At 32.3% G+C, this 20,480-nt stretch overlaps 2 protein-coding genes across 3 annotated transcripts; one reads left to right on the top strand and one right to left on the bottom strand.

Moving 5' to 3' along the window:
* The first annotated feature begins 856 nt into the window (after positions 1-856).
* Positions 857-3,776, top strand: LOC114162918 (alcohol dehydrogenase class-3). The gene is made up of 9 exons (XM_028046928.2): positions 857-1,015; positions 1,125-1,261; positions 1,356-1,402; positions 1,560-1,885; positions 2,269-2,351; positions 2,437-2,512; positions 2,949-3,106; positions 3,195-3,356; positions 3,438-3,776. The coding sequence occupies exons 1-9, from the start codon at positions 982-984 to the stop codon at positions 3,552-3,554; spliced, it is 1,140 nt and encodes a 379-aa protein (XP_027902729.1). The 5' UTR covers positions 857-981; the 3' UTR covers positions 3,555-3,776.
* Positions 3,777-7,273: 3,497 nt separating this feature from the next.
* On the bottom strand, positions 7,274-17,799 carry LOC114176475 (DENN (AEX-3) domain-containing protein). 2 transcript variants are annotated; one of them, XM_028061527.2, is made up of 19 exons: positions 17,488-17,794; positions 16,618-17,282; positions 15,769-15,969; positions 15,344-15,427; positions 14,776-14,835; positions 14,207-14,251; positions 13,399-13,598; positions 12,775-13,290; positions 12,453-12,546; positions 12,178-12,357; positions 12,013-12,102; positions 11,269-11,331; positions 11,039-11,113; positions 10,899-10,949; positions 9,452-9,529; positions 9,098-9,232; positions 8,812-8,919; positions 8,649-8,714; positions 7,274-7,805 (listed from the first exon to the last, which is right to left on the bottom strand). In XM_028061527.2, exons 2-19 carry the CDS (start codon positions 16,948-16,950, stop codon positions 7,731-7,733), a joined length of 2,454 nt encoding a protein of 817 aa, XP_027917328.2. In that variant the 5' UTR covers positions 16,951-17,282; positions 17,488-17,794; the 3' UTR covers positions 7,274-7,730. The 2 variants fall into 2 exon arrangements, 1 of the variants encoding a protein (XP_027917328.2); XR_003603005.2 differs by lacking the exon at positions 7,274-7,805 and having other exon boundaries at positions 9,114-9,232; positions 17,488-17,799.
* Between the last annotated feature and the right edge of the window lie 2,681 nt (positions 17,800-20,480).

Genomic DNA, 20,480 nt, shown 5'->3' with positions numbered 1-20,480 from the left:
TTAGTTATTTTATTTTTATGTTTGAGGAATTATTTTGTTAAAAGAGATATTTTAAAATTAAATATTTTATATTCTCTTTTATTAATATTTAGAGATATAATATTGTAAAAAATTAATTTTTAAAATTATTTTAATCTAAGCCTGTTGTTTTATTTGATGGTAAATTCTCTCTCACATGAAAGAAATTTCTCGTGCTTTTGATATGTTCAAAATTTGAAAAAGGGCTGATAATAGATATTTCACTAAAGTTAGAGAGTTTGTTATTTTACTGCTATTGATATATGTATAGAGTAATTGAAACAAACAATATAATTCTTCTAAAGTTTAAAATATATGTTCAAATTGTGCATTTCTGACCTAAAAGTTAGTCTTTTACCCAAGGAAGAAACTGTAAAATGCTGAAAAAAAAAAGGGTTTTTCTTAAGTCACGTTAAGATCTATTTTCTTTTCAGCCAGTTAGATATATTTATTTTAAAGAAGAAATAAAATAATGAAATAGAAATATTATAAGTATTTTATTAAGATGTTATAAGATTTGTTATTTTATTATTTTTTAAAATGAGAATAAATTATACAAGTGAAAATAACTAATGTTGTTTTAAATCTTAAAAAATAAAGTAAAGTATAAATACTTTTTAAAATATAAAATAAAAAATGTCCATCGTAGAAAGATAATGTTTACTTTAATATAGGAGTCCAATAATCCTTATAGTTCTATTGATTATATATTTTTATTTGTATATATTCCAAAAGCGACCTCTTGAAAGAGCCAATCCTTATTCTCAGAAGTCACGTTCAAGGAATGAAAAAAGAGATATTAATATTATTTTTTTAATGTAATAATAGCATATTAAGAGGTGAATTTTAGAACTTTAATTAACCTGAATTTCAGTAATGTCTTGCTCAAATATAAATAAGTAGAAGGCAGAGTGGGGAGATAAACAGGTATTGGTGTGTGTGAGTCTCATCTCATTTCTTTCAATGGCGACTCAAGGTCAAGTCATCACCTGCAAAGGTACCAATTCTCTTCTTCCTTCTTCTTTTTCTCCTTTCAGATCTAATTAACATTAAACAAACTCTGGTAATCCAAAATCCAAACATCATGTGACGTCGTTTTGATGTAGCTGCGGTGGCCTGGGAACCCAACAAGCCCTTGACTATTGAAGATGTTCAGGTGGCTCCGCCTCAGCCCGGCGAGGTTCGAGTTCAAATCCTCTACACCGCTCTCTGTCACACCGATGCCTACACTTGGAGTGGCAAGGTCGTTACTTTCTTCTTGTTAAGTGTTTTGGAATCCATTAATTTGTGTTTCCCTTGTTTGGATTTGCATAGTGAGCAAATTGTTAATGTTGCAGGATCCGGAAGGTCTTTTCCCCTGTATTCTCGGCCATGAAGCTGCTGGGTATGTATGCATGTAGAGTATATGAATGTTAATATGTATTTGAATGTTAGAAAGTACATTTTTTAAGATGCAATTGCTGCATGTGCTATATGATGTGAGCATATGCATTTATTGGCATGGATAGGGGGTTTTAGGGGTTTTTTACTTTTTGTTGCAGGATTGTGGAGAGTGTTGGAGAAGGTGTTACTCATGTTAAGCCTGGGGATCATGTCATTCCCTGTTACCAGGCTGAGTGTGGGGAGTGTAAGACTTGCAAATCAGGGAAGACCAACCTTTGCGGCAAGGTTCGCTCTGCCACTGGAGTTGGGGTCATGCTCAGTGATGGCAAGAGTCGGTTCTCGATTAATGGAAAGACCATTTATCATTTCATGGGAACCTCCACTTTTAGTCAGTACACTGTTGTCCATGATGTTAGTGTAGCTAAGATTAACCCCTTAGCTCCTCTGGACAAAGTTTGTCTTCTCGGATGTGGTGTTTCAACTGGTAAATATTCTTCTTTACAAAAACTATACTGAGATTTTTAAGTTGTATGGTATGGGTCTTATGATTCATGAAATGTTTTGGAGTTGGACAATGATGTTACATACTTACATTTGCCTATGGAGATGTATTTTTTTTTGTCTTTGCCATACCAATGTATGTCATATTAGACTCTGTTTCTGATCAGAGTTACAAGTTCCCGCTCTTATTTTGACAGTTTAACAATTAACATGATTTGTGAAAAATGAAAATGTTTCTTTACAGATCCCTTTTTTTCCCTTCGTTCTTTCTTTCTTTATGCTATGAAATGTGCGGGCTTCTGTGCTTCCACACCAAGTTCACTTATTATTATGGAATTGTGAAATTTATCTTTTCCCACTTTTTAGGCCTTGGAGCTGTCTGGAACACTGCAAAGGTTGAACCAGGGTCAATTGTTGCTATATTTGGCCTTGGGACTGTTGGGCTTGCTGTAAGTTTGTGAAGTTACAATTGCAGGCGATTATGTTTTTGACCTTTTGGGTTTGCCATCGTGATTTGTAGTTTGTACTTGACAGGTTGCAGAGGGTGCAAAAACTGCTGGTGCATCCCGGATTATTGGCATAGATATTGACAGCAAGAAGTTTGATACAGGTACAAAATGAACTGGATTATTCTAAACCAACCAGGATGTCTTTAATACTGTGAACTGATTCTTTGCCATGTTTCTCACTTTTTAATGTTGTATAACTAATGTTTCTCTAGGCATTGATTATCATCCTTTTAAAGAGTTATACTGGCGGAATAATGATACTGTTTCAATGGGATCTTAATATGTATTTTCTTTTGGTATATATTTGTATTTATTTCATTTCTGGCTCCATCTTTTTTCTTGTGCCCAAAGTGCTGTTACCTCTATATAATATAAGAACATGCATAGTGTCTTACGATGAGCTATCTTCTGTTTGTGGTTTTCTCAGTTTTGGTTTATAGTGCCAGTGTAGTGTTAATGGACTACAGAAGAAATTCGTCACAATAATAATTACTTTTCTTTTATTGATTTGTCTTCTTTTGCTTTTTTTCCTTGCAGCGAAGAACTTTGGAGTAACCGAGTTTATAAATCCAAATGAACATGATAAACCGATTCAGCAGGTCATAGTTGATCGTACAGATGGTGGAGTTGATTACAGCTTTGAGTGTATTGGAAATGTTTCTGTGATGAGATCTGCTTTGGAATGCTGCCACAAGGTGAATGCTGCTTCTGCCCCATTGACTCCATTTTCATACATTACACTATGATGGTTGTACTCATGAAATAATCTTCGAAAATTCCCAGGGCTGGGGGACATCAGTTATCGTGGGTGTTGCAGCATCAGGTCAAGAAATATCAACCCGACCTTTCCAGTTGGTGACTGGACGTGTCTGGAAAGGAACTGCTTTCGGTGGCTTCAAGAGCAGGTCGCAGGTGCCTTGGCTCGTAGAAAAGTACCTGAAGAAGGTAAAGGTTTTTCAGAGTGTTTTGTTCATTTAATTCAGTATTGTTGGAAAGCATGGATTGTTACAAGTACTTGTTTTGCAGGAAATCAAGGTTGATGAATACGTTACCCATACTTTGACTCTCTCTGAGATCAACAAGGCATTTGATCTTTTGCATGAAGGGGGGTGCCTTCGTTGCGTGCTTTCAACACAAGAATGAGGTGATATATGCCAGCAGGGCTAGTTTTTGTGAGAAATGGATGTGTTGGGTTGCATTTCCTTCTTGTTGTGGTTGTCGTTTAAATTTGAAATAAATCTGGAGTGGTTATAGCTTGTGAGAAAGATCATGTTGGTCAAATTTGTGGTGAGAAGGGCTTTACAGTGAACAATTGATCATCCTTTTTGAGTTATGGCTATGGTATTATCCTATTTTACCTAAGAATCATCTCTGATTTACTTTTTCTGTTGTTATTGTGCGGTGTTACGAAGTTCAAATCAAAAGCTATTTTCAATGAATCTGCCATATTACCTGGTTTCAAGTAATATACTTCATTTTGAAAAGTAGTCAATGTTTAATCTTTCACCAATAATCTATCTTTTATGCACTGACATTTAGGTTAGATCTGTTGAAGCTGGCATGTCATGTTAAACCTAAACGATAGCATCCAAAAATCCTTTTAAGAATTTCAGCAAAGTTTGAAACATCTTTATTGGAATAAAAGTTTATGTTTCTGCACAAAAGGCAACTTTGACTAATTACAGTTTAATGCTAACTATTGTAAATATTATTATTATTGTTATTATTATTTTGGTTGTTCCCAAGAGCTAACTTTCGCAAGACATTAACGTGTTAACCATAAAAAAGTATATCAAATAAATATGTACTTCCACATGCTGATATTTTTTTTGTCAGTTGTTTGCTTGGATAATTATGAAGTGGATCAGATGCTTTAACTTTCTATTCTGCTGAGTGATTTTATTTTAGGTATCTGTCTCAAATAAAGTTATTTAGAAAATGACAATGCTAATCAAATGACAATATTCCTCCAATCAAATAGAAAGAAGAAGCAGAGAGAAGTGAGATAGGGTTAAAATGTCCATTTTTGCTATTCATTTGAAAAAGAAAGACAAGAAAGTTATTTGGACGACATGTTTATTACATTTTATAAACATTACATAATTTTCCTTGCAACATCCCAAATAATCATGTTATACATAATATGGTAAATGATTTAACTTTTTAGCTAAATTTATTTTTATTATTGCAACTTTTTAAAAATATTTATATTTATTTTTACCCATTTTAGTCCTTCTAAATAAATAGAAACAATTTTTTCACATTTATTTTCTCAATTTCTCTATTTTCCCCTTCTAATAGTGATGGCAAAAGTCACAGCACACTTTTTTTTTTCAGTAATTATATAGTGTCTCTGATTCTGTAATATATTGACTTGGATAAATAAAGTGGAACTTTATTTTTTTTTCTCCACAAAATAATGTACGATTAAACTGTGGATTTAATTATTGATCTAATTATTGGTCCCTGAGCTGGCGTGGGTTGATCAAACCTGGTAGGACCTTTGTGCTTATCAAATAATTCATTTAAATATTTTCAATTAGTGTTTTGAAGGCCTAAATACCTGACATTTTTATTTGATACTCAATTTTGTATGAAAAAGAAAAAGGAAAAAACCATAAACATCTTTCAAGAAAAACATATCTTTGGTGTACTTCACATTGTAACGTGGTAGGAGTAGTTTGGGTTAATTATGTTTTATGTCTCTTAACTTTCAGTGAATTTTTAAATTAATTTATTTTAAAATTTTGGACCAATTTAATATTTCATCTTTTGAAATAAACGTGAATTTAGTTCTTTTAATCAAATTTTGTTAAGCTTATTTGATATTTCAAGCGCGTTTCATAATATTATTTAACTTAACATCAAAATAAAAATGTGTCAAACAGTATAAACAACTCAACTATAATCTTGAAATGTGTACAAAACATCAAATAAATTTAACAAAATTTAATTAAAAAGACTAAATTTATGTATTTTAAAAGATGAAAAACTAAATTAATTTAAAGTTTCAAAACAAAATAATTCTAAAATTTATTAAAAATTAAGGACCAAAATAACGTCGTTAACGAACTTCTGATGCCCTTTCAAACGTGTAAGAAAACTTTACATTTGTTTTTCATAATTTTTGTGAAGACCATACTTTTTTTCGTTTAAAACTTTTTACCAAAAAAAGAAAAAAACCTTTGCAGTAATCTCTACGCATACCAAAGCAGAGTACACAAACCAAGAAAAAGAAGAATGCGACAAAATAAAGAAAAAAACAAGAAATTCACCTCGTACATTGAAATGTCCTGAGCAATTTACAGTTTTTTGGCCGTTAGAATTTATGGCTTGGAATATATAGAAAAGTGTGACTTGAATTGGATGTGTATCAGAGGAATTGATCTTTCTGTACTTAATTATTCGTAAAGTTAAGGAAATATAATATGAAAAAAATAGTTAGTTGATTTCTCGTATTAACAAGATAATTAATATTTTATGTAAGTTTGATAGGCTATATATATATATTCTTTCATATATTATGAATTATGGTTATAATTACTGAGATTGTGGTTCTATATGATTATATGATATTAGTTTTATGTATATAAGATCTTAGACACCACTTTAATCTCAAAATTTTAAGATAATATTGTTATGGGTCTTTATTCTTATATAGTGTTTAACTTTGTCTTTTCTATCTAATGTGGGACTTTGACTCACACTTGGACTATTCCTAACGAAAAACTTCCACTACTTTCGATTAAAAGAACTTATGGAGAGTTTTTTTTTTTTTTTTTAATTTGTTGATTGTCAGTAATGGAATAATATGAAAAAAGAAACAGTAAAAAATTAATATAAAATAAAGTTTATCTGAGAATTATCCAATAAATCTTTTGACTATATAGAAAACTTAGATTAAGTTTAAAATGTGCCATACCTTTTTAATCTTCTTAATGATATTACTTCTTAATTCGACCACATCGAAAGAAACAAACGAAACCCAATCATCACATCTGCCACAAATTTCCCACATCCATTCACCTCCCAGCACCAAGAACCACCTCTTACCAAACTTCCAAACATTAAAATTGACAACTCTTCTCTATTTTTCTCCTCCAACAACTTAAATAATCACGATCAGCTCTGTTTAGGCTTTTCTTTCTCCCAGAAGCCCACAATTTCTTTATGCTCTCCCAGTTTTCAAAATCACCGTTTTATCAATATTGGTTTTGGAAATCTATTGGAACAAATTTTCTATAATTTTTGAAATATGATTTCTGGAATTTTCACAATGAAATTTTTGAAATAAGATCTTCAAAACAGTGTTTTTAGAACTTAATTTTTGGAATACATAATGCTCTTGGAATAGTATTTTTGGAACACATTTTTCATAAAGTATATAATATCTTTTGGAATGAGATTTCTATACTGGACTTTCCAGAAAGCTTCCTAGAGCATATGAAATATACTTTGAAAATAGTTTTTTATTTATTTTTTCTGCAATTCTCTTCTTTTACAACAGCGAAGGTATTTTAGTCTTTTTAGTAGTATGGAGGTGCATTTAGTAAATATGGGGTGCAGAAAGTTCTTTGTTTACATAAATAAGAAAGGATGATATTGATTATAATTTTGTCAAAGAAAGCATATGGTAGCACAAGAAAGCATAGAAAAAAATTATAATCAATTAAAAGTAAACCAACAACCATAAGTGTATAATGCTATCAAACTTGTGCTTGAAACTAAAAAACTACTAAATAGGTCTTTGAATATGTATTTCATCAATTATATCAGTTCAAAATTTGAATAAATGTAACTTCAATGATAATATCATCATATGTTTAAATAACAAAATGATACCAGCTAGTTATGTTCAAAGGTTTGGACCAAATAATAAAAAAATTCATTAACTTAGAATTTTCTTGATTTTAATATGACAATACATTACACTTTTAGGAACCAAAACTATGGTTTGCTCAGTAAAAAGATTATGACATGTATGCTACAGGGAGAGTGGACATAGTCTGTACTCACAATTACTGAATTACAAAACATGAACTGCTGAACCCAAGAACACACCCCTCAACAAAAAATAGGGACAGTGATTCTTTCATATGGGTTAGCACAATGATTTAGTACATGACATTTACTATGAACATTATACAACTTTTTGACCCAGATATCAACTTTCTGTCATTCTCGGATTAGCAAAGTTTCATTTGGTTTGAAACGGAGGTGTTCCTCCTATGAAATCAAGAGTTATATCTTCAACAGTGCCATCAAACATGTATAACAGATCTATAGCACAATTTGATCTAAAACCAATGTGGCACGGGACTATGACTCTCCACTTTCAAAGCTTGTCAAACGAGAGTCTGATAAAACAGTGAATAGCTGTGTATCTACAAAAAGCTGCATAGCCAAGGATTCAAAATCAATCAAGAGAAGAACATATGAGGGTAAAATGAATTGAGATTCTTTCATTATCTAAAATTAAATCATGTCCTTCAGTCATTGAACAAGTTAAAACAAGTTAAGACACAAGTTGATTTCAACTAATGAGAGAAGTTGAATTAATTTTACCTTCCTACTTTTTCTCTCCTGGAAAGTTTATTCAAACAACAGTCACACTAGGACCTGTGTTGCTTCAGCTGCTTCAGAAAATAAATAAAACCAAAACCCAGCATGCCTATTCATGAACTAATATTTAATGTTCCACCCTACCCTCAATGATGTTAATTCCAACTTTTTCAGTAGCTTAAGCCAAATGTAATGCATAAAACGATCAAATTTTGTTCTAAACTAGGATGACACCTATATCGTCCTGGTCGTTCGGATCCGACCCGATACTCGAATATGGATAAAACGTCAAAGACCGATCCAAAGTCTATAAGTCCAGGAATTTGGCCTAAGTCTTATAAGAAGTTTTGATTTAATTAACAAAGCTTATCTAGGAGATATATTAGCAAAAGACAAAAAGGTTTATATTTTATTATTATATTTGTATTTTGTAACTTAAATATTATCTTAGTTGGAAGATAATTGATTTGTAACCACTTCATTTATAAATAGAAAGTCATACCTAAGGCTGGGGCATTTAGATTTTCTGGCTTGAAGTACTATTGACTTTGAATCAGATTATTTACTCTCTATATTTGTTCTCCGGTTTAAGGCACTCAATTTTTTACCGAATCAGCACCAATCAAATTTTCAATGCCTATGTTTCTTTTTTTGAAGTGAATAGGAGGCTGTTACCTTAATGAATGGTTGATCCCTAGCAGGAAAGGAATCAATGAAGCTATCTTTAAGAAGTAAAGAAACCTGAAAAATTAATCCAGGGTGAGCTAGGGCAGATAACTTATTCTTAGTACTTTAAGAATTTCCAGAAATATTTATCACATTAACTTAGTTATCTTACCCTATCTTTATTAGATTGTACATTAGTTATCGTGTGGGATTTCAGATTTGCACAAAGAGACTCCAAATAGTGCCACAGTATATTCAAAAACTGAGTTGCCGCTTCGGCCTGTAAACAAGTCAAGATTAGCAGTTGCTACTAATGGTTAGAGTGTCAGAAGCTAGAACCTGAAAAGTTGCTGGTTTGTGAAGCATGAACTATTTATACATAAAAAAAAAATACTAATATCTATTTTTCCAAAATAGCGTGTGTGAAAGAGAACTTTTAGTATGGGAACTAAGAAAACCTGGACTTCGTTGCACCTATGTACAGGATGCTTTCTAGCAATTGATCTTTGATTTGAAAGTGTAGCATGAATTGAACTCAACTGAGAGTAAAGATCTCTATGCTGTGGAAGTCTTGGTAATGAACACATTGTCACCTACAAAAGAAATATTAAATGGAAGAGAAACATGAGAAAAATCCTGCATGGAACAGCATAAATAACCAAATGTCTGTCTCTAACACACATATATACAAGCCCAAAATCTGGAAATAGCCAAGAAACAAGACAACGTAAATTAAGTGTAACAAGTTTCCAACAGACTCCAACATTTCTTGTGGAATATCGTGTGAGTATCCTTAAAATGTCATTACAAACCTTGTCCTTCTGTAAATCAACAAGAACACGATTAGTAGTTCTCGCATTCAAGTCATCAGGTTTATGTTGTATGCCAACCTGCAGGAACAATGGATACTTTGATGAACAATTGAGATGAGACAATTCTTTAAAATTCAAATGCTTATAAAAATAATTAAATTCTCATAAAAACCGCTTCTGATATTATTCAGAGGAGAAATTGCTCTTAAATAGAATAGAATTCACATACAGAATAACTGAAAATCTTAATTTATGATGGATATAATTTATTCCTACAATTCATGATCAATGATCTTGTACAATAATTATAAAATACACTATTATAGCCAATCAATTATCCTCTTAATTATGAAATGTAATTAAATCTCCTAATTATATAGTTAAAAATGTATAAGGAAATATTCACACTTGTGACGCCTTTTGCGCAACTTGCAAGGACGATTGCACTCACCACATTGAGATACCAATGAAAGCAAGTATATCATCAATCGGTTTACTTGGCACACACAAAATGGTTGAACAAGTAGAAATGAAATTGAGAAGAATAGGGGATCCCAAAATTTGATCATGAAAATGGAAATAGTCATAAGAAAGTCCATGTAAATCTAATAACATGAAGAACTTTGGTGGTTGCTGTAATTCTTGAGAAGGAGTGGAGGCTCGTGGTAATAACTCATTAAAGTCATGAAGACGAGAATGGATTTTACCCAGATATTCAGTCATTGAGCCTTGATGTCGGAGAGCAACAACAAGAAGAAGATTGTGACAAATATCATAACGACGTCGAGTATCATCGGTATATAATAATGCTTGTTCCCATGCTTCTGAACATGTTTAGTAGGTACAAAACAATTATTTTGTTTTAAAGATGAATTAATAGTGGACTTCAGAACATGAGCATCAATTTTCAACCAACAGGAAGCTTCATTGGTATCAATATAGTAGTTACACCTTGGTAAAATGATCAACATACCTCTGACTCTTAACAACAGAGGTAGAAGAGGCCACAAATGAAGAGGGGGAGAAAAACCCTAAAAAAAAACAAAGTTCTCCAACAAGCACAGATCCCGAACAAGGAGGAGATTGTGATTCCAACACAGATGGTTGCTGCCGGAGAGGTACTGACAAACAGCCACCAGGCGCAGCTGAAAAGTTGTTGCAGACATGAGATTGGAGTGGTGCGTGAGAGCTCTGATTAAGGTGATCTCAGTGGCATGGTGGTCGCCTGGCTGAGACAATCTAATTGGTGGGTCACTGATTTGAAAGGTAACTCCGACAGCATCGATGAAAATCATTTAGTTTATCCTAAAATCTAATTTTAACTTATGCATAAACTAATTTCTTCTTCTATAATGCTAAGTAACAGTGAATGCTAAATTAGTAGCCAACAAAACATATATAATACGAAACAACATAATTTATAAACATCAAAGAAAATGACACTCACAATATATGGAACTGGGGCATCAAGAAAATCCATCATTGTCCCAGGTAAAACCTGAAAAGCAAGACTAGTATATTGTTAGATCTATGTGACAATCTCACATGGAAATCTGAAACCAGGGTTTGTTGAATCCTTTGACTTACTGGGAGCAATAAACTCTGCCACTGAAAAGGACGAATCATGGGTATAAGAGAAAGCACTGTGGCAGATAGAACACCCTGCATTGTGTCAAAAGTTGTCAAAATCAAAGACAGGTTACAATTCCACTCTAAATCAGTCCAAATGAATCAACAGCAGCAACTAGGTTCTAACCATACAACACATTAAAGAAAGTCAAAGACCATCAATTGGCATGTTGGTTTTATAGACTTACCAGATTTGGGCACACTATTACCACCTGTTTTTCCAACAACACTCCTGTAATCAATGTCAACACCTGCCAGTAACATTGTGAATAAAACTAATTTCATTTAGTCATTGAAGAAACTAGCAGATATTAGCATCTAATTTAGTAAATGGAATGGGTCAAATCTTCAATAGGTAGTGGAGAGGCAGTGGACATGAGAAAAAGTCTACATGATGCAAAGAAGGCGTAGTAAATCATCTTCTTTGAGAAGCTAAATTGTTTATGCTAGTGACATTATATACTCACAAGGAGTCTTCTTATTTATGTGAATAAAAACATAGGAAAATGAAGATGTTCGGGGAGCTACATTTGATATATTCTTCTTACCTTGTTTTTTTTAATCTTTTCTCAAGAAATATTTGGAATGATTTTGGTTAGAGGATATAAAATAGTTTCGGGGTTGGATTTGGTTGAACCAAAGTACATCCCTAAACTATAATAACTTGATAAATAATGTTATCTAGATTAAGAACTAGAATAATTAAACTGCAAAATGCAGCAACTGGAACAGGAAACATGAGCAAGGACAACAATCAAACTAAAAATATATGTCTGCATACAAATCAGTAAAAGAAACAAATTAGACAGATCAGTAAAAAAATACTTTATTCATACAATACAAGAAATGGATTCTTAGAATAGTTTCTATATAGGACCTCTGAGTTAGACAGACATTAACATTGTTGTATGTCAAGTGGAATATGTGCTTACACTATCAAGGGACAGAACTCGACATGTAGTCGCCATTGTCCATACTGATAATGATAGGGCTTCCTCAGCCGCTGCCAGCTTCGTATTGTCCTTTTACCAAGTATATGTGTAAGGAGAATACATAGTTTTGGATCAGTATTGTGTTAAAAATCATTCAAGAATTACCAGAGCTGCTTCAGAACAGTTTGAAGAATCATCTCCGAAGCCAAGAGCAGCAACTGAATGTCGTATGTACTGAATAGCTTGTAGATGTTCGAGAGGGTGGAAGACAAAATCACTTCCTCGAGGTGGAATAGGTTGAGCATGGTATCTACACACTATCTGTAGCAAATCATTCTTATTCTCCTGTCAAATGCATTCACAAAAAGTATGTAAAATGCCAATCAAACATCACTTCAGTTTAATCGATGAAAACAAATGGAAAACCCTTTTACACTGACCGTAGCCCATTCAATTAACAATTCATCCCCATAATCTCTTTCGGTGTTTGAGAAAAAATCGTCCTCATCTTCTGATTGCCTGCTTCTAACTGGACTGCCAATGAAAACAATATGGATTGAAATTGAATTGGAGGTAAACAATAAATGTCAAAAATAGACACACAAAAAACACAAGCAAATTATACAGATGGATGAACTATATCAAATCTGAAAAGTTATGCAACATAATTTCTAGAAATGTAGCACTGTAAATACAAGGGAAAAATGATAGTCTACCCAAAAAGTAAAACTGAAACAAATATTATAATTATAAAGTTATTACCTGAAAAGTGATTCAAAACTTCCAAGACGCTCCAAGACACGATTTCGAGCAGACAAAGGTGTTCCGGCTTTCGGAGAAGCTTGGTCATTTTTGCAATTTTCATGCATTCTTTTTATAGAACAAAGAGTTGCTGGTGCCTTAAACTCACAGTTATCTAGAACTTGGGGATTCTTCTTGTCCTCCTTATCTGTATCCTTGACCTGAGAAGAATCTGAAGCATCATCACTGGCACTCCCACTTACAGGAGATTGACAGCGATTATCCTGTATTTTAGGTGATAAATGTTGTTGGCTTTCATCATCTGATATAATCCCAGCAGCTGCAGCAGCAATAGCTGCTGCACCATCAAGAGGAATTGCAGAATCCATCCATTCACTAAATGTCTCGTTCTCTGGGGATTTTTCCTCCTTTGACCTCCTTTGATCATCTAGTTTGGGAGATGATGGAACGCTGGCACTGAGACTCATCTCATTTATAAACTCTGTTATCCGATTCAGGCGCTCCTGTGCAATGAGACTGCATCCAAGTAAGGCATAATAAATTCTACAGGGTCTAGGAAAAATCAAAGGACATTTGCCCAGAAAAGTAAGTTACTAAATACCAATAAGCCACAATAATGCTAACCTGTTTAACATCTCAAAGTGTAACTCAAAGAAGGGAACTCTAGTCAGAAGACAATAGCAGCGAGGTGCAGAAACCAGAAAACGGCTGCATCCCATGGAGGGATTAGAAAAAGAAGATGATATGCCCATGATACCAGGGGGCCTTTGTACAATTTCAGGGACATGTAAACAAACTCCATAAAGTGTTGTATTGTCTGCTGCCTGATCAAGACATCAAGGTACAGAGAATGTATTTTCAGCCATCATTACAGTCAGAAATAAATGAGAAGCAACTAAATAAATTGATCCAAACATACACAGACACAAATTGAATGTCCCTATGCTCATAATTATATTGTAGCACAAGGTATGCAGTAAGTTTATGCATAATCCATGCTTCAAGCTCTATTTGTTTGTTCATAAGGGACCATGCTACAAATTAAAATTTATTTTTGGTTCTACTGTCTCACTTGCAGCTTCAGCTATAACATTAGGAATCACTTTAACAACAAATGTTCTGAACTGTCGGAGTTGAGTTAATTGATAGACACATCTGAAGTTTTATCTCAAGAAGGAAATACTGAGTATCTAAGGGAAAATATATACTGTAAGACATTTTACACCCTCCCCCCCTGTGGCTCACTCAACAATTTTCAAAAATAAATTAGAAATAATAATATGCAGAAACTGTACACATATACAGAATCTTGCATAATCTAATCTAGCACAAGTCAGCCAGAGTACAAGTAAAATAAGAATTCAATAGAACAATCATTAACCATTCAAGATAACAAACTAAAGTTGATATATGATATCAATACAAAAATTACCTTGACTGCAAAGACGAATGAAAGATCATCTTTTCCTAAATGTTCCTGTGGACAATAAAAGCAAAAAGAAAATTATATTACCTTTGGTTGCAAAGCTGATAAGGGCTCAATGGAAGGTTAATAATACAACGAAAATTGGATTGAGTCAATGCTTCTTTGCAACAAAAATGAAAAATAATGAATGAGACCCAGGAGTTATAAGGTGGCTTAGTTGTAAAGTTGGAAGGGAGGGTGGGAGAGGTTGATGGTTCAACTCCCTCACTAACATTTGGGAGTTATAAGGTTGGTTTGAAGGGTTTGGAAGGGAGGGTGGGAGATGTTATGGGTTCAACTCTCCTTACTAACAAAATACTAACAACTAACAATTGTTAATAAAAAAAAATGAATGAAAGACCATATTTCGCTACACATGCATGTCAAAGAGTATCTATACCAAGTATTAAGTTATGCTTAGAATGAATTATGTTATCTAACACAGCAGATGACATATTGCTTTAACTAGCTTGTCAAAAAGCAAAAGCATGTTTTTTCATGAAAAAAGAACCACAAGATTGATTAGGCATTCGTACCTGTCCATAGACAAGTTCATTTAGTTCACTAAGAGATGGAGTCCTCTCCAACAACCATGCCTGTAAATCAACACTTCACAAATGAAACAGTTTGCCGGGAAAGCAGATTTTATTTCTTAACTAGACGTATTGTTTATAAAAAACTGTTACTTTTATCCTAGCAAAAGTGTGAAGTTCTACCAAAAATAAAAGATGGAAAACTTATTATTTGCAATTAAGAAATTGCAAAAATTAAAGGCAAGAATATCAGTTAATCTGAATAAACTATAATCATAACATTGGATAAGCAACTGCTGTCAAAGTTGCTCTTACTGTGTCATCTGCCATTGATAAAAATTATGTCCATATAAGACAACATAAATTTCTTACTCCAAGATAAATCAAAATATTTATTCATTAAGAAATCAAGGAAAGGGAAAGAGCAACATGCAATGATGGTAGAACCAATTCAGAAGCTCCAAATGCAAACATTTGAAAGAAATAGAGAACAATTTGTAAGGCGGCAGTTAAAATGAAAAAAAAAAAAAACTTTGACAACTCTGAGCATGTAAAATAGCATCAAACAGACCTTAACACCTTCAGGAAAGCAAAAGGGAGCTAAATCCTTCATACGCAGTGTCAGCTTCTTTGCAGGAGGATATTTGAACAGTAACTGCATGTTTGCAAAAAGGTATTAGAGCAACAAAGAACGTATAGATAAGGAGGAATGGGTTGAAGTTTGCTTGCTAGGAAGTTTCATGATGAATTATTTGTATGGTAGCAGCACATTGTAGACTCAAATAATTCCCATTCACTGTCAAAATACAGATATAATATTCCAAAACATCTTTCATAAATGTTGTGAAGTTCCTTTTATATTCCTAGGAGACCTAGACACCAGATATTCACAACCTGTATTAGCCTATTATAACACTCAAGAATTTAATTTTAAAAATTTTAATGTTAATGCTGTATCAAATGAATGTATTAAAAAGATATTGACATCTACCAAACCTGAGGTTCCAAAGTTGGTTCTGTTAGTCTTTGTTGCTGAGACTTTCTGCAATCTCGAAATTCAGGTTTCCCCTTATCCTTTTCCCACTTCTTCCTTCGTGCAAATGAATGCTCCACGGCTTCCAAATTAGCATCTGGAGGCAGCCCCACAATCACAAAATGTTCAAAGAGCGATGTCGGCTCCTTATTATTTACACAATCCTACAGTAATATTCACATTGACTTACTTCAACAAAATGATAAGCTTACATTTCTGATAAATATGTGCGTGGTACACAAAGGTCACCTCCTAAAATTTAGTGCAATAATGCATCATTGTTAATGTTCCCAGTCTACATGAAGAACCTTCAAAATAACTTTTACAATTAACAGTATACCAATTACTCAAATACCAGTACAGGCACGGCTAATTATACATAATAAGAAATATCAAAAACCTGAACACTCATGCTCTAAGTTCCTTCCGATAGGACTAGACTAAGATACAGAACCAACAGCTACCAATTCCATTCGGTGATGTTAAAATATTGCATGCAGAAAAATTATAATTTTGAAAACAGGTTGTTAAACTTCATAGATGACAAAGAAGTCATGTAAATGTAGTATATTTTGTTGATAAAACAATAAAGAACAAGTAATTGAAAGGAGGAAAATGATTTTCTACTGAGGCAAAACATGAAGCACAATGAGTTGTTGACATTTATCATCGTTGACAGCAATGTACTACTGTAGTGTACAATGTAGAGCATAAGTATATTAAGTTCCATTACCATTTGCGGATCAGTTAAGCAAGGAATACTTATTAAAAATAAATATAGCACGTGAAGGGATTCTAAAAAAAATGAATACCAGACTTTTAGGATGAAGCCGATACCACTGCCGTTTCTGGTTTGCCATGACCTCAGGGTTGAAATTCGCCAAGGCTTCTTCTTCGCGGGATTTGCCACCCCAGCGCCAAGCCTTGTTCACGTGAGATTTTAATTTCTGCAAGTTGTTATTACGGTCAGCTCCTCTGCTACCAAGCTCACTTTGACAACGTCTATGCCCGCCAGGCCCCATTGGTGACATATTGTGCAATGATTCTCCAGGAACTCTGAATGCGCCCCCAGAAAAATGCTGCAGGACCCTCATTGGTGATGAAGGCCTCTCCTCCTGAGGTTCAGCTTCTCCTTTTGATTCCATGTTGATCTGCACCTATTTCATGCTCTCAATTTTCAGTTCACCAATCAATTGAAGCCTCCACTCCATTGCTCTACCACCACCCTTTTCAATCATTCCACCGAATTTCACGATCCTACCACATACACATTCCGATGAGAAGACCCCAGATGGAAATTATCACCAAAACTATTTCAGGGATCCTCCTTTCTCCCCCCAAAAGCGTTTTTTACGCGATTTAATGATCAAAGGATCATATAATTCTTCTGGGCAGGTAGATTCCACCTTTTGTCCCTTTTCAAAATCTCAAAGTTTTAAATTTTTCCACCCGAATAATAATGGGCACCAACCTGGTTCTAAGCCAAAGAACAATATTCTCATTAATGACGGAGTTATCAATATTCTCATTAATGGCAAGAGAACGCGGAGAAGGAAAGAGGGAAATCAGAAAGAATAACCCTTCAATGCATACATTACTTGTATCGGAAACAACAGTGAGTAAATGCAGGGACATTCAAAACATTGCAGGTTGTTTTGGTGTGGCAAAGACAGATGATGTACCTGTTTTTCGTGGCTCCTGAGGCTCGGTCCTTGTCCTTGACGGAACAAAGCGAGAGAGAGGGGGGAGAGAGAAGAGTTGCCAAATATAGAAATGGAAGAGAAAGGAAGGAGAAGGTTAAGTGAGTGGAGGATGAACCTTTGTTTGAAGTTTGAACAAACAAAAAAGAGAGAATGGAAAACTAAAACTAAAACACAAACTATTTGTGTCATGTTATAAAAACATATAACACAACAACGTAGGAGAATATATTTACGAACATGGTCCTCAACTTGCATTAACGATGCATGATCCGACACTGCTCCATTTGATTCCAAGAACGCAAGCCAACTTTATTTAATTCATCGGACCAAGTTTTGTGGCCATTGCATGTGCTTCAAATAAAAGAATTTTTTTTACCTTCCAATGTAAGAAATGATAAAAATAATATTAGAAAAAAACTCCACCTTTAGAACCACTACAGTGTTGTCACCTTCGCAGCCTAGGAAGTGTTGACTGTGCAAATATATCCTCTCAGGTTCATAAAAATTACCATCATCATCATTATTAATTGTTTTAAGAAAAAAGTTACTTTATACTACTCTTCTCAAATAATTATCATTTGATACTAACTTTTTCTAATAAAATATTAATTTACATAAGTATCAAATGGAAATATTATTGTGAAACTACCACCTTTCTATATTTTATCTCACACCTAAAAAAAACTGACCTACTAACATAAAAATAATTATATGTAATAAAAGATAATTAAACCTTAGAAAAAATAATATTTTTTTTAGAAATAACATGAATCTTGACAATAATATGAAATTTAATTCGCACAAGTAACTTTGACAACAATATTAAATTTAATTAATGATAAAAATTATCTTTTGACAACAATAATAAATTTAAGGAGAAAATATGTTTTTGGTATTGAAGTATTATGTCAGATTGGAAATGATTTTTGGTAGAAATTTAAGCACTCTTTAGTTATTATCATTTTTAATACTGTTAAAATCTATTCTAAGTGGTTAATGATGTTCTAGTTCGGCTTCTATGTCATCTACGGATTTGAAGAGTTTAATTGAACAAAAATAAATAAAAGAACCAAATGAATTATATAAAAAAAATTAAAAAACCGTAATTATACAAAAATAAATAAATACTTAAAGTCTTTAAGAATGACTTCTATTTAGCGTCGTTACACCAAAGTCGTCATTATGTCGGACGACCTTACCTTTTTCAAAATTTAAAATTTATATAGAAACCATTCATATATACGACGACTTCTATTTAAAAGTTGTTCTTTGTCAGCACAATTTCACTCAAATTTGTAAAAAAAATTTCGATCAACCCGATTTTGTAATTTTGGGCCCAACTTCACCCGGATTTGAAAAAAAAAAAACATTAAAAATAAGAGAGTGGTACGGCAAAGAAACAAGTGATAAAAAACCAATAAAGCCATGGTTGGACAACTTTCTGATAAACTTTTAAAACATTTAAAATAAATTTAACTTTGTAATTAAAATTAATTTATATATTAAGTATATTGAACTCTATCAGTTATATAAATAGAATCCTAAGCTACTCTGTCATTATTTTTATTTTTTGGAAAATAATTTTTTGACTACTAAATTTTAACAACTTTCTCTTACAACCTTAGGTGGCATCTTGTAAGTGATTTTTTATTTTTTCATTCTTAATATTTCAAAATCACTTAGAAAATGACACCTCATATTATAAGAGAAAATTATTAAAATTTAATAGTCAAAATATCATTGTCCTTATTTTTTTCTTCTATCTTTCTTACGAGTACATTGATTTAAATTAAATATGTTTTTATTCCACAACGATAATTATAATATTGTTTAAAATTTTAATTCAATTTAATTCTTCATTTTAGTAAAATATAAAATTTATTTGACATTTTAAAGTTTTATATTTTTAAAATTTAAATTTAAATTTAAATTGGGCCAAAATTAAAAAAAAAGTATTGATTTTAATTATCAAAGTAAAGAGAAAAAAGTATGATAATTATTTCGGTCGTAAGAATTTTATGGTCTTGTCAAAGTCAAAATTCAACTTCTAAGAACTTCATCTAAATAGTACTAGACACGCTCTGTTTTCTTTTTTAATAATAATAGTTTTTTGAGAACTATTTTACGTTACTATATTTATATATAAGGTCTTGAAGAAAAATTTAAACCCCTCGTCTGTTTCGATTTATCCTTTTCATCTTTATTATGTATTGAGTTCCATATTTTAAAATAAACTGTTAATAGCTAAAAATATCATCATGGTGGGGAATATAAATTGATTATCAAAATCTATAATATTAATTTTAGTCATAACATAATGTATATATTAAATATATTTATTTATTGTGAATTTTAATTATATAAAGCAACATTTATCCTGAAAAATAATAGTATATAATAAAGCATAAAGTTTTTAAAACATTAACAGTTTATTTGGGTAAACCATTATTGAGTCATTGAAAGTGGAACATGCTGATATATCCGTTTCTAAAATGAAAAAGAAAATCTCAAAAATGTCAACCTCATCATTTTAGTTCTAACATGTTGATATTATCTCTCACAACACAATCCATTTTTTAAAAGTGAAATGTTTGATGGAGACATACCTTTTAAAATTATATTAACATAATAGATGGATTTTCCTTTCAGGGATTTATTTATAATTTTTTTATTCGTACAGTAGTGTGATCAGAGGCATGGCATTCAGCCATTAGAAGCAAATTAAATTAAATCAAGGAAGGCAGTCCAGATTCTCTGATGTTTTTTTTTCTGTTTTATACCGTGTTGGTATTTTAAATATTTTTTTAATAAATTTTAAAACGTTAAAATTAGTGATAATCAGTGTATTATAAAGATATATTAGAGAAACATAAAAAAAAATCTAACAGAAATTCCAAATTCCAAGAAAGGTGGTAGTTTAATATCGATATTTCCATTTGACACTCATATAAATTAATATTTTATTAAAAAAA

This window comes from Vigna unguiculata, chromosome 1 (genome assembly GCF_037176805.1).
Source record: "Vigna unguiculata cultivar grain cowpea cultivar isolate G323 ecotype 2 chromosome 1, ASM3717680v1, whole genome shotgun sequence".
Taxonomy (NCBI): domain Eukaryota; kingdom Viridiplantae; phylum Streptophyta; class Magnoliopsida; order Fabales; family Fabaceae; genus Vigna; species Vigna unguiculata.
This window is presented reverse-complemented; position numbering and strand designations above follow the sequence as displayed.